This window comes from Lacerta agilis, chromosome 8, assembly GCF_009819535.1.
Source record: "Lacerta agilis isolate rLacAgi1 chromosome 8, rLacAgi1.pri, whole genome shotgun sequence".
Taxonomy (NCBI): domain Eukaryota; kingdom Metazoa; phylum Chordata; class Lepidosauria; order Squamata; family Lacertidae; genus Lacerta; species Lacerta agilis.
Window position 1 is genome coordinate 50,918,139 of NC_046319.1, and position 13,650 is coordinate 50,931,788.

The window sequence follows — 13,650 nt, forward strand, 5'->3', positions numbered from 1 at the left end:
AGCAATATCTTAAATGTCCGTCTAATAGCTTGCATTTGTCTCAGCAGCTGCCAAAAGGCTTGCGAACGTCTCTGAAATCTGAATGGGTTCCATTATCACTCCTTGTTAATGAAATGATTTTAATATTACAACAAATGAGGTCTTCCCCCCTCCTCCCCCAATCCTTTCAGTATTAAAAGGGAATTGGATTGTAATTAGAGTATATTTCACCAAGACTGAAAGGGGCTCTAATATGTGCTTGACTCTTAAAGCAGTTAATCCTATATTAATTGTACTTTGGGTGCATCTGTCCTTGCCTGATGGCAGAGCATCCATCACTTCGTAGGGGATGCTGGAGCTCTTGGGAAGGCGGAAGAGCTCCTCCTGCAGGATTCCTTTATCGCCACGTGAAGAGCAACTGTGGTGGAGAGGCGGGCAGTCCTTTGCTTCAGGAAGTCTTTTGAGAGAGAGATTGCTTCCTGCAATGGACTCCTGCAACTTCCCCTTTCCTCCCACTCCCACCGTGTGTTCAAAGAAACTTCCAGGGTTTGGGAACAAAAAGAGGGAAGAGGAGGGAGCTTCTTACATTCCAAAGCAAAGCAACAACTTTGGGGTGGGGGGGTGGGACGGTCGGCTTTTGGTCATCTCTTGAATTGTTAATTGTTTAGCTTCAGCGACAGGTAAACTTTGAAGGTGAGGGGGTGCATTTTCTCCCGCTGGAGCTTAAATAGACTTTCTTTGCAATTCCTCTTCTATCTAGTTGTTTCTGTACCATTTTCTGTAGGCACATAGCGAGCTCAAAATGGAGATTGGATGATGGGTTGATGTCTGAGCCGGGCAGCAGAGAACAAATAAGTCCTGGTTCTTTCAGTGTTGCATTGTTCGTTGCTTTTTCTTGCTTGGTCCTCAACAATTGACTAACTTCTGTCTCCTTCATTTTGCAGCCTGTTTCAGCACTACTGCTACAAACGCGGCGGCATGCGACACACTTCTTACACCTGCATCTGCGGCAGGTAAGGCGCCCCAGTCTTCATTGTCCATTTCCCACTGAGTTGTATCAGTATCACTCTCAAGCTCTAGTCACTTCATGAAAGACATTTAGAAGCATTCAATAAACTCTGCTTTATTTAACCACAGATATTTTAGGAAGAAAGCCCCATGGCTAAGCTGGCGTCCATCTTGAGGGTGAAGTAAGGCCCATAGCATCGAATGTGGGTCCTCTTGGTGGATGCATTTGACTTGGCTTTGACTGTGCACACACATAACCTTAACCATGGTTTAGTTCAACAAGCAACGCGTCATCTCACAGGCAAGCAAACAAGCCATGGCTTTTTATTTTTATTTTTGCCTATGGTTTCCAGCAGCTGTTACTCAGAGGCATAATGCCTCTTGACATTGGAGTCAGCATAGCCATCGTGGCTATGAATTTGCCTAATCCTCCTTTAAAGCCATCTAGGTTGGTGGCCATTGCTGCCTCCTGTGGAGGAGAGTTCCATAGTTTAGCCATGTATACTGCACAGAGAACTTTCTTTTATCGGTCTTGAATCTTCCAGTGTTTATCTTCACTGCATGTCCCCAAGTTACAGCGTTATGAGACAGGGAGAAAAACATTTCTCTATTCACGTATAATTTTATAAACTTCTATCATGTCGCCTCTTATTCACCTTTTCTCTAAACTAAAACGCCCCAAATGCTGCAATCTTTTCTCATAGGGGAGGTGATTCATTCCCTTGGCCATTTTGGTTGCCCTTGGGCTGCAGACCATCCTTACTCTAATTTAATAAAGTTCACTTCACAGAAAGGGGTCAGGTGCTAACAGGGCACACAAAATGATACTTCCCCACAACCACTTTCTCCTCACTTTGACTGCATGCAAAGGTGTGGGAGAGGCCCCCTTTGGACAAAGCCTATTCTCTCTCCGAGTCACACTTGAAGTGGTTTGTTCTGCTTCATGGTGCCTTAGTGTTCACTGTAGGATTTTCCTCCTGCAGTAAGCCTATTTGTTACAGCTTCATCTTGCCCACTAATGTAGCGTTTTTCACTCTTTCTCTCAGAGTTCACAGCTCTGCTGATGTCGCTTCTTCCTTGCTAATATTTAATCAGAAGCATGAACCTGACCTTTTGAAAAAGAGACTGTGGGGTGGCGAAGGGGGGGGGGAGGAGGAACAGAACACCTCAGGTTAGAAGCCATGTCCAGATAAGAGATGCCTCTAGATAAGTGAAATTTGCTCTGCATGACTTTCGCCCTTTTACTCTAAAACCTCTGGCTGTGTTCCCATGTTGTTGTTATTTTCTGCTTGTGGAACGCTCTCCCCAGGGAAGTTCATCTGGCGCCTTCGTTAATATCTTTAGGCGCCAGGCAAACAAATTCCTCTTCTCCCAGGCTTATTAAACAATCTGTGGCCTTTCAAATTGTGAGGATATCAGGGGTGGGGGTCACTTCCACATTGCTAACTGGCTAGACTTGGTGGATGTGGAAGGCCAAAACAATTGGAGGGACTAGGTTGGAGTTGGCTGACTGTGCATCTTGGCTCTTGACAGGCCACCTTTTTCATAGTTTTCCAACTTCCTGGCAAAAAGCTCAGCGGAACTCCGCAGTGTCATCATTAAACCGGCAACTTGGTTCAATAAAAATAACGTCTTGCTGATCAATACTTCTGGAAAGAAGGAAATGGAAGTTCAATATGATTTTCAGAAGAGACTCTAACAGCCCAACAGAATAAAGAGACATGCATGGATGGTTGAATGGAGCCATCAGCACTTAAGTTCCTTCATACATATTTAATCTGTGATTAATTGATTATATATATATATATATATATATATATATATATATATATATATATATATATATGCATCCTCTTAGTGCAGATAAGTGACGGGCAGGTTCTCCCCACTCCACCCAGCTTACATTGGATTTGCTGGTGCTAAAATAAGCCAAGTTATTACATTTGAGGGTTAGATCAGGAAGTCAAGTGGGCTCCACAAAGTGGGAGTGGGCACTCTAGAGCAATCGTATCAATGACCCGAGTCATTCAAATGTTCCAGAGGTCAGCCAAGGCTTTGACAGGAGCACTGGTCATATCAGTCATAGAATCCCCCAGAGCTGCCTGGAAACCCATTGAAGCCATCAGCCTCTCAGGGGAGACTATGCTAATAGGTCCTCCACCTCTGCAGAAGAGGAAAAGTGCTGAAAGCCTAAATCTCAACAGGATGCAATCTGACCACGACAAGGGGCTGATATCCCCCTCGTTCAAAGCACCCTCTTCCTGCCCAGTTGAGAAAACAAGGTCCAGTGATGACATATTGGGACAGCCCCATGGTTGTCATGGCAGCCACGAAGTCCTGAGCCAACCCAGAGCAAGTCACCTAGGCAAGGATGTTGAATTCCCCATAACCAGCAGCCTGGGAGTCCTCAGCACCACCTCGTGAGACCAGCTCTGTCAGCTCAGGCAGGGAGACTGGGAGGCAAGCAGTAAACCAGCAGAATCCCTAATCTGTCCTGTTTGCCCAGTGCCAGAAACACACACCCTAGATCTCCCCACTACCAAATGGACAGAGAGCTGATAGAGAGAGCATTTCTATAGACCACAAGCCAATAATCATCACTTTGTAGTAATAGTATCTGGGTTCCATTTGTTGGTCTTAATCCCAGGCATTGGAGGGAAAGTCAGGCTTTCATGTCATTGGTCCAGAGTTCTTTAGGTCTTTAGTGCAACAATTGTAGTTTAACATTCACGTGGAGGACCACAGGTAACACCACCACCGCCTGGCTGTCCACCTTTGGAGTGCAGGTCTTATCCTCAGACTTTCTGTTTGCGAAACTGTGCATCTCTGTCTACAAAATTGCCGTTTTGCACCTGAGGCTTTTGCAGTTGCCATACCTTTTTAACTATCAAGAAAATCAGTGCATAGGGGGAGAGAGAGCGCAGAGTGCCCAAAGGACAGTTGAGTAAAAACAAAGATAATTTATTTTTCTTTTGCGTTGATGTAATCAGTTCGAAAATATTTGATATTGTGATAATTGTGCAATTAAAATTCTAGCTGAACTGCATTACAGCCCTGCTTTGTATGCAGCCGGGCAGGATCGCCAGCCGTCCATTCCATTTACACCACTCTCCCCCTGGAAATCTGCTTGTAATGCAGGCTGACATTTTTAATTTTCTCTTCATTTCCTAATCCTTGATTAGTAATTGTCTAAGTGATGTTCACACCAGGGCAAAAAGCATGAGCATTAGTACAGCAAGCAGCACATCAGTATTATAACCCAGAGGTCAGTAGAAAACTGGTGTGGCGTAGTGGTTAGAGTGTTGGACTATGACTTGGGAGACCAGGGTTCAAATCCAAATTCACAGCCATGAATCTCACCTTCAGCCAGTCACTCCTTCTTAACCTAAGATCCCTCAAAGGGTGATGGTGAGGATAAAAATAGAGAGGGAGACAATCATGTCCAGCACCGTGAGTTTCTTGGAGAAAAGGTAGGATGTAAATGCAATAATAAATAAAATTAATTTGATCCTCGCATGGGGCAGTGAAATTAATTTGCTCCTATATACCATGATCATGAAGGGGGTTTTTTTGGCCAGGGTGAGGCTGATCGATTGCTGACTCCTGAAATCAAGAAAGAGACAGAAAGAGAGACAGTGCCTTTTTCTGGGGGGATGCAGGGGGATGCATACCCCTAAACATTTTGTGAATCTTTGTACTTTGGTCCATTTACTGTATTTATTTTTCCCGATTTGAACTATAAAATGGTGATTTTCTGGAGTCAAAATGAGAGTACCCCCAAACATATTTTTAGAAAAAAGCACTGTAGATAGATATATATAGATATAGATGTATATGAAAGAAAGATTGATCTCCACACAAGTTGAAGATCAGCATTTTGTTTGAATAATAATAATTATTTTATTATTTGTACCCCGCTCATCTAACTGGGTTGCTCCAGCCACTCTTGGCAGGTTACAACATATATAAAAACACAATAAAGCACTACACAGCTGGTGTTTGTTAAACAAGCTGCACATCGTCTCATATACAAACAAAACAAACCATGGTGCTTGTTCCTCCTGAGCTTCGTTTGTTTCCCAGCTGTTCTTGTGTTGTCCCTGTAGCCTGATAAGTGTCTGGGGATGCACAGACTGTGGTTAAGCAAGCAATAGCACCAAAGCATCATCAAAGCAATCCATAGTTTGTGAGTCAAGAACAGGCATAGGCAAACTCGGGCCTCCAGATGTTTTGGGACTACAACTCCCATCACCCCTAGCTAACAGGACCAGTGGTCAGGGATGATGGGAGTTGTAGTCCCAAAACACCTGGAGGCCCGAATTTGCCTATGCCTGGCAAAGAACTTCACACCAGTTTTTGTTTCCAGAAAAGAAACACTGGTTAGTCTGCTGGATTGACTTCGGACAGTCAAACAAACCACACTTTCACTAAAGAAACCATGGCTTGGCGTGTGTTATGTTTGAACCAAACCAGTGTGCCACGGTTGGATTCAGAGAGATGACCTGGCCAAGCATTAGGGTCTTAACCAGCAATGCAGTTATTATGTCCTTAAGGTTTAGTCTTGCTCATGATTTAATTGCAAACATACTTAATTTATTTTGCTACTTAGATGTTTCTCCCTCCCTGTAACAAGAACACAGGGTGGGTTACAATTGTTTCTTACCTTAGTCTTGCTTCTACCTTATGAGCCAAGCGAAACTGAGTTTGCTTTCACGAGCAAGGCTTTCTTTTTGAATTCCATGCATCTCCAAGGTAACATCGCTGACACCCACTTTGTGATCTTCCACCAAAGAATATTTTTCACTCTCCTCATCCCCCCTCCCATCTCACTTTAATTTGTGAGAGGTCTCTCTGGCAAGAGGAGAGCCCTGAACTTTCATACTAAGTAATAACTCATACTAGCTCAGGAACGTGAGAGTGTGTCGGCTCATTTCAAATTATAAATCCAGATAGGTAGAGATGTGATTTGCATTAATTATTTGTGGTTTTTTGTTTTTTGCATTAGACCCACCGCAACAAAATTATTCAAAAGATCAAATCAGGCATATTAGCGAGAGAATTGCATTCACTGTGTTGATTGCAAAAACTCCCCAGGAGAGAGTGATACATCTAGGATCTCCAAACGAGGTCCCTGGTTCTGCTGCATCCAAGTCCTGTATCACTCACCTGCTTTGCATGCAAAAGGTCCAGTCCTCTGCTTCTTCAGGAAAGACCCCTGGCCTTAAACTGTGGGAAATTCCTTCTGATCAGGGTAGACAGTACTGAGCTTGATGCTGACTCAATATAAGGCAGTTTCCTGTGACTCAAGCTTTGTTTTGTGTACTTTCTAAATTATTCATTTATTTGTAAATCTGCCATATCGTTACACTATCCTAAGCCCTGGGAAAGTCCTAATCAAGATAAGATGCCTAGTATCGTATTCAGTAAGAAGTAATTACTATCCTTTGTAATAAATAAGATGCATTTTAAAACTAAATAAGTAGATGCTAAAGATCAACTGCAGTACAGTGGACACTCGGGTTGCAAATGCAATGTGTGTGGGAAGCACGTTCACAACCCGCGCTGCTGCATCTGCGCACGTGTGTGACGCAATTTGGCGCTTCTGCGCTTGCGCAAACACCGAAATCCGGAAGTAACCCGTTCCGTTACTTCCAGGTTTGGCGCGGTGCGCAACCTAAAATTACACAACCTGAAGTGGCCGTAACCCAAGGTATGACTGTACTTTAAATGAGCTCTAAACGAGATAAGCAGGACTCTCTCACACACACAAAAAGAAAATAATTCAGTCTATGCCTCTAGTTCAGACAGTTGTTTCTGTACTGCCTTACTAGTGTATATTTGTTAGCATGCTTTATTTAAAATACGTTTCTACCTCCCTCCATCAAAAAGGTGACACACAACGTACGTGTATGAGCATAAAACAGCACATTGAACTGAATGCCATTTCATTTACAGTGGTACCTCGGGTTAAGTACTTAATTTGTTCTGGAGGTCCGTTCTTAACCTGAAGCGTACTTAACCTGAAGCACCACTTTAGCTAATGGGACTTCCTGCTGCCGCTGCGCCACCAGAGCACGATTTCGGTTCTTAAGCGGAGTTCTTAACCTGAAGCCTACTTAACCTGAAGCCTACTTAACCTGAGGTACCACTGTATTTTCTTTCTAGGATTTATATCCTACCCCTCCTCACCAGTGGTCTCAAGGCAGGTCACAAATGCTAGATTCACAAAGCTGAGCCCACCCAATTCATTTATATACCCTGTTTCTCCTAAAATAAGACATAGCCATAAAATAAGCCATAGCAGGATTTCTATGCATTTGCGAAATATAAGCCGTTCCCCAAAAACAAGCCATACCCTGAAAATAAGCCATAGTGATGTGGTACCTCCCATTAAAAAAGCCTGGAGAGGCGTGGCTATGCAGCATACCGATGCGACGCGGTTAAAATAAGACATCCCCTGAAAATAAGCCATACTGTGTTTTGTTGGGCGAAAAAAAATATAAGACGGTGTCTTATTTTAGGAGAAACACGGTAGGATTGCAAGGGGTGTCTCAGTGTTGGGTCAGTTGTCCAAGGTCTGAGTAATAGGATCACCTGCCTCTGTGTATCCTTGGATTAATTGTGTGCATTGCCTGCTGTTCTTCGGGCCAGCTATTTGCATACATATCACACCAATCCGAATATTAAGGCCGTTGGAAAGAATCCTACTTTCTCTGGTTCTTCCCCAAATGGAAGCAGAGAGAGTAGGCACAGGGGACAATTGATTCCAATGGCTTGGTGGAAGAGGAAAAGACAAAGTAGACTCCAGCCAGATCTGAGTAAGGGAGAATGTTTACAACCAGGCTGCCATTCCTTAAAAGGGCAAGTGTGTGTGTGAAACATTTAAATTAAGCAAACAGCAATTTTAAAAATACTTTTTTAAAACTCCAGCAGCCTGTACAACAAAGCTTGCAGTTAAAAGCCCATTCATGGGGGTATTGGGGGGGGGAGGGGCTGGCACCCTCACATCTCTGCACAGTTTGAGCCCACAAATTCTTTTGAATGACTGAAGAGGGCTCATCTCCTAACCTCCCAGATTGCAACGTCTCTTTTTTTTCAGCATATGCAAACTAAGTATTGTTTCTGGCTGTTTTATTCTGTGATAAGTACCCAGAGCTAACATGTTCATATAAATCTATGCCTGAAAGTTGGAAGGGGGGGTGATGCAATGTTTTCTCAATCCCACATCTTTCGTGGCTCATTCTCTCATTTTGCACACAATCTAATCACTTTGAAGTAGCAGGCGCACTTTGTCGTGAGGTTTCAAGAGCCAGCACCCACTCCTTCAAATCAGCTGGTGAAGTTGAATCTGGTCCACAAAACGTTCACGCTGCACGGTTTGCATGCGATTCTTCTGAAGTGCCAGAGGGTCCTCCATTCTGCCGGAATAGAACCACCCCTCTGGGTTTTGTCCAAATTGCTGAAGTTTTCTCCTTGAACCGAGTAGCAAATTGGATTCTAGGTTCAAAAGGTTGGGTGTGACCTGACGGCTGAGGTTGAGAGGCCAGATGGGCACCGTGAGAAATCTTGAGGTGTGCAGTTTGGGACTTTGAATGAGCCTTTTTACATCATTTGAGCATTCCTTTACAAGGACAGAGAGCTTATAGCTGAGAATAGCAACAAGGAAATCTGCAGAGCCGAGTGAATTTTGTTCCTTCCTTTTAACTTAACATTTGGACCTCAAGGAATATCAATAGATGGAGACCCAAAACTAGGTCACTGAGTGGATCACAGGAACCTTCAGAAGTGAGGGGCAAACACCCATGTCCCTCTTCCTGCCTTCCGTCTGATTCAGCACTTTTGCATGGGCTGTAAGAACAAAAGTACTTTTCTGACTCGTCAAAGCTAGCCTTTTTGTATGCTCCACAAAAAAGGTAAAAGGAGAGAGAGAGACCAAATATGACAATGTATTTGACTTGTACTACTGCTGGTGACACTTTGTGCTGCAAAGAGAATTCCCAACACAGCAGGAAACACACATTCTCTCTCTCTCTCTCTCTTTTCTGGCAGATGCTCCACAGGTAGTAGCCAAGTTCCTTGCAATGTTGGTTGGAATGTTTTCCAGGCAGAGGAGGAGGTGCTAGAGAGTCCAATTCATAGGCAGTTCTGTTTTTCATTTCCCTTCCCCCTTCGCATCAAATTTAACTCCCATTTTCAAAGGAAGAAAAGAACACCCAGGGAGCAGGCCTAGACACAAGAAACTGGTGTAAGGCATGCAGTGCCGGATTTACATATAAGCTAAACAAGCTATAGTTTAGGGTCCCACTCTCTTGGGGCCCCCAAAAAAAAATTAAAGAGGAAAAACAACTGGATGTACATTTCCAAAATATAAGATAAAAAAAACAATAAATGTGCTGGTCCCGTGGGTTACCCACCCAAGAGGCGAGGTCAAAGTCCGGTCCATGGTCAAAGGTTCAGCATAGAGACAGTCCATAGTAGCTGAAGCTGGGTGCAGGGCAGGGAGTCAGGTGAAGTCAGGAAAAGGTATGCAGGCAGGGAACCAGGGCGGGAACCAGCTCAGGCAGGAAAGCAAGACAGGTCTCAAGCAGGAACTAGCAACCAAAATTTGTTGCTCCCGCAACCCGGGGCAGGGTCTGGCTGCCTTTCATCTAGAATGGGGTAACGGACGGCCCCGATCCCCAGGCGACTCATTCCCTCGCCTCGCCTGGAGGAGAGCGCTCCTCCTGCGAGTACTCAGGTCTCTCCTTCTATCAGCCCTGAGTATCTGCAGCTTGGGAGGCGCCTGTGGGTTACAGGACCCAGGAGCCGCCTCAGCCCCAGCCGGCAGTGGGTCAGCTGCTAGTGACGACGAGGTATCCCTTGCATCTGGAACTAAGGCAGACTCAGGCCCTAGACTCGGCTCAGCTGAGTCTTGTTGCAGGGGAGGCTGAGCAGACTGAGTCTTCTCAGGACTGGGCCCCAGACTTGGTTCAGCCGATGTCCCAGGCAGAGGGTCCGGTGCAGGCTGCGACTCCTCTGGCTCCGAGTCCGAGCCCGAGTCCCAGGCCATCACAATAAAATGGCTTTAGATAACTATTAGGTCCATAAATTACCATATAGCATGGATAGGCAAACTAAGGCCCGGGGGCCAGATCTGGCCCAATCGCCTTCTCAATCCGACCCACGGATGGTCTAGGAATCAGCGTGTTTTTACATGAGTAGAATGTGTGCTTTTATTTAAAATGCATCTCTGGGTTATTTCTGGGGCATAGGAACTCGTTCATATTTTTTCTTCTTCAAAATATAGTCCGGCCCCCCACAAGGTCTGAGGGACGGTGAAAAAGTTTGCTGACCCCTGCCATATAGCATGTATTCAAAACAAAAAACAGCAACAATTTGTTGTTGACAAAGGACAGCTGGACATATAAAGGGCCCCATTACCTTCAGTAGCTTAGGGCCTCCTCAAACCTAAATCCGGCCCTGAAGGCATGGCAGTGTAAGTTGAGCCAGCATCAAAGCAATCATCTCCCTTCTGCCCCAGCCAGAACAGGATGGGGAAGACTGAGCTACTCTATGTGCAGAAATGCTTGCTTGCTTGCTTGCTTGTTAACATGTGCAGATTTTCTCCCCCATACACTGGATTATGTTTCCTTTCTCTGTGTTTAAGAAAGACCATTGATTCATATATATATCATTATTTTTGCTGTTTCAGTGGGGATAATAGCTCAGTTCTGCACTACGGACATGCTGGCGCTCCAAATGAGAAAACCGTTGAAGATGGAGACTTGTGGTGAGTAAAAGATTCCTCTATGATAGAACTATGTTTACCATGCTTAATAATGATGATGATGATGATGCCTGTCCTGGCACCAAAGAGTCCAGGCACCTATTTTTTTTCCTTCTTTTTTATTTTTTATTTATTTAATAAAGGACATACACTTAAATAACATACAAGAACAAAGAAAGAAATTGGGGTGGTGAAGTCATCTTAATTATGAAGAAAGTCAGGTATAAAGTATACATTCAAAGCAACATAATTAACAGGAGACTAAAATATTATCTTAAAAGGTTTCAAAATAATAACTTTACAAGAGATGTCAACTACAGAGTGCACATTTTATGCAGCAAACTTAACAAAAAATAATACATTAAACATTTCGAAAGAAGACATTACTAAAGGAAGACAAATACAAAATGCACATTGAACACAGCATAATTAAGAAGAGAATAAGATATTATCCTAATAATAGAACATATCTGGTGGTTCATGGCGGGCGGTGGCTGTGGAAGCTCAGGCTTGATGACCCGGGTCTACGATAAGAGACAGCCAAGACAGTCTCTGGCTTCTTCTGCAGCCTCAGTTTTTGTAGCTGGAGTCAGTCGGGGCTCTGTCTTCCCAGGCCAGGTGGGTAAAAGCCTGCAAGGCAGGGAGCAGGTCTTCCAGGACTCATAGCCAAGATGGCTTACACAACAACAACACAATAAACCCCCAGTTTTGGAACTGTTTAGTGTTTAAACCCAAAGCCAATAATTTAAAATAAAGTAGCAGCATAATTGTTAGTTATTGGACCATTTTCTTTGGACAGAAGGGCTGAGCAGAAGATGGATTTTGTTCATATGTGGATGGGATTTGCAGTGGATGCTTGGAAATTTCTAGCTAGAGGATTGATTGATTTTTGGTCCAGATCTCAATAGTGATTGGAGGATGTTCCTGCCACATTTTCTTAAATCAAATGAGCATGAGTCCAGGTTTGGTTTCTGATCTCTAGTCTGTCTGTTCGGGGTTGAATTGCATGTTGACTTCCATCACTGTTGGCTCAAGACTATTTGCTGACTGAAGCAGAGCATCAAATGCCCTCGCACATGCACACACACGGGCCAACACTTTTAAAAAAAAAAACCTAACTGCACCATTCAGACACTAGTTGCTGGTTTCATCTATCCTTCCTCCCCCCCACCTGCCAGCCAGATGTTTTCACCTGGCTGCAGGTGCAGCTTCGAAGACCAACTCAGCCACATGCAAAAGATTTCCAGTTCTCTTTACATTTCCAAGTTGCCTCTCAGAATACTAACTTCCATGTTTGTATGTTAAGACTGTCATTTAATAGTTGCTTTGCTTGTAAGGCTAGTTGGTTAGTCCAGATAGCTGTATCTCCCAGCAGTAATCATGTCATTTGCACATCTGCACCCGTAAAGCTGTAACAAAGTTAGTGTCTGCTGAATATATCTCCTTTGGAATTTTGCTCAGCCTTTTTGTTGTATAGCTCAGGAGAGCCCTCTGTCGGAAAACCCTGAGAAGTGCTGGCTTCCCACACAATCTCGGCGTAATGTAAAGCCACGCTTCCCAAGGGGAAAGAAGTGTGTGCTGGCTGCCCAAATGAACGTTCCCCGGTTGTCATCGAGATCACCCACTGCATATTTCCGTGACGTATTACTTGGGTCTCTGCCCTTCTGCCCGCCCCAGAAATCATTTCTCTCTTTTGCACTGTCATAAGTGGGACATGCTGTGCCCGTTGCAAAAAAATAAAATAAAAAATGTTCCTGTGGTTTTTCAGTTTCCATGCACAGATCTTCTAAGAGCGTAGCAGAAAAAAAAGGCAATGGGCGGGAGAACTACTGCAATACAAAAGGAGTCACGTAGGAGCCGTTTTCCTTGTACTCTTTCTGATCCTCTTTGCACATCGCGTTCCTCAGGCATGCTACATAGATGTACCTGGCGCCGTTGTAAGAACCCCCTAAGCAAAATCTTGTTACTTTTTGAAATATGAGTTGCAGAGCTCCTGGTTTGAGTGGGGTTTGTTTTTTTTTTTGTCTGTCTTCCTTTCCAAAAGAGACTGCCCAGATATAGTATGCCAGAGGAATCTGTAAGGTTGCGTTTGATCCTTCTGTTTCCTCTCACCAGTGTGCAGGCTGTATTTCTGAACAGAGTCACAAGATAGATCTCTTTCCACCAGCACAAATGCCACCCGCCTGCTCTGCTTTAGAAGGCTCCCCAGCACCATATATTCCTCCAAAAGGAACTCTCCACAACACTGAGAGAAGAGGGTGTGGCAGCTCTCTCTGCCTGATTCCACCAAAGCAATCCAATGGCCAGGGAAGGTGGGGATGCCGTGTAGGTCAGGTAATTCAAGGGACCAGCCAGTTTCACTGAGTCCTAGGAAGCACTAGAGGGAGGAGAGAGAGGGAGTAAACGATTTCACTAACCGCAGATGAAATAAGGGCTTCTTTCTCTCCCCCTCTTTTTTTTTTTTTTGCACAGTGCAAAATCCAGAGTGAGATGAAAAGATGGATTGCCCAAAGGGAAGGAGAGCAGCTCTATTTTTATTTATTTTTTAGACGTTGCTTCTTTGCCTTTTTTATCAGATGTTGTTCATTCTTTTGATAAATACCTTGTAGATAAAATCCAACATTGTGTTAGCTAAACTTGGCAGGTTTTCTAGCCCCAAGCAGATAATCTTGAAATAATAATAACTGTATATACAGGCATACCTTAGAGATATAACGGGTTCGGTTCCAGACCACTGCGAGAAAGCTAATATACCAATAAAGCGAGTTGCACGTTTTATTTTATTTTGCTTCCCTAGTATGTATAAAAGCTAGGTCTACACTATACAGGGGCAGGAGGGGGAAATCCCAGCTCCAGCCCATGCCAGCTCCACTCCTGTGGTCAGAAAGGGGGCGGGT

General features: G+C 44.2%; 1 protein-coding gene across 1 annotated transcript in view; it reads left to right on the forward strand.

The window, feature by feature from the left end:
• The window catches only part of PEPD (peptidase D), a 151,441-nt gene that overhangs the window by 114,561 nt on the left and 23,230 nt on the right, over positions 1-13,650 (forward strand). The window contains exons 10-11 of the mRNA XM_033158674.1: positions 924-992; positions 10,679-10,756. Coding sequence (XP_033014565.1) covers positions 924-992; positions 10,679-10,756 — 147 coding nt within the window. The remainder of the gene's footprint in view (positions 1-923; positions 993-10,678; positions 10,757-13,650) is intronic.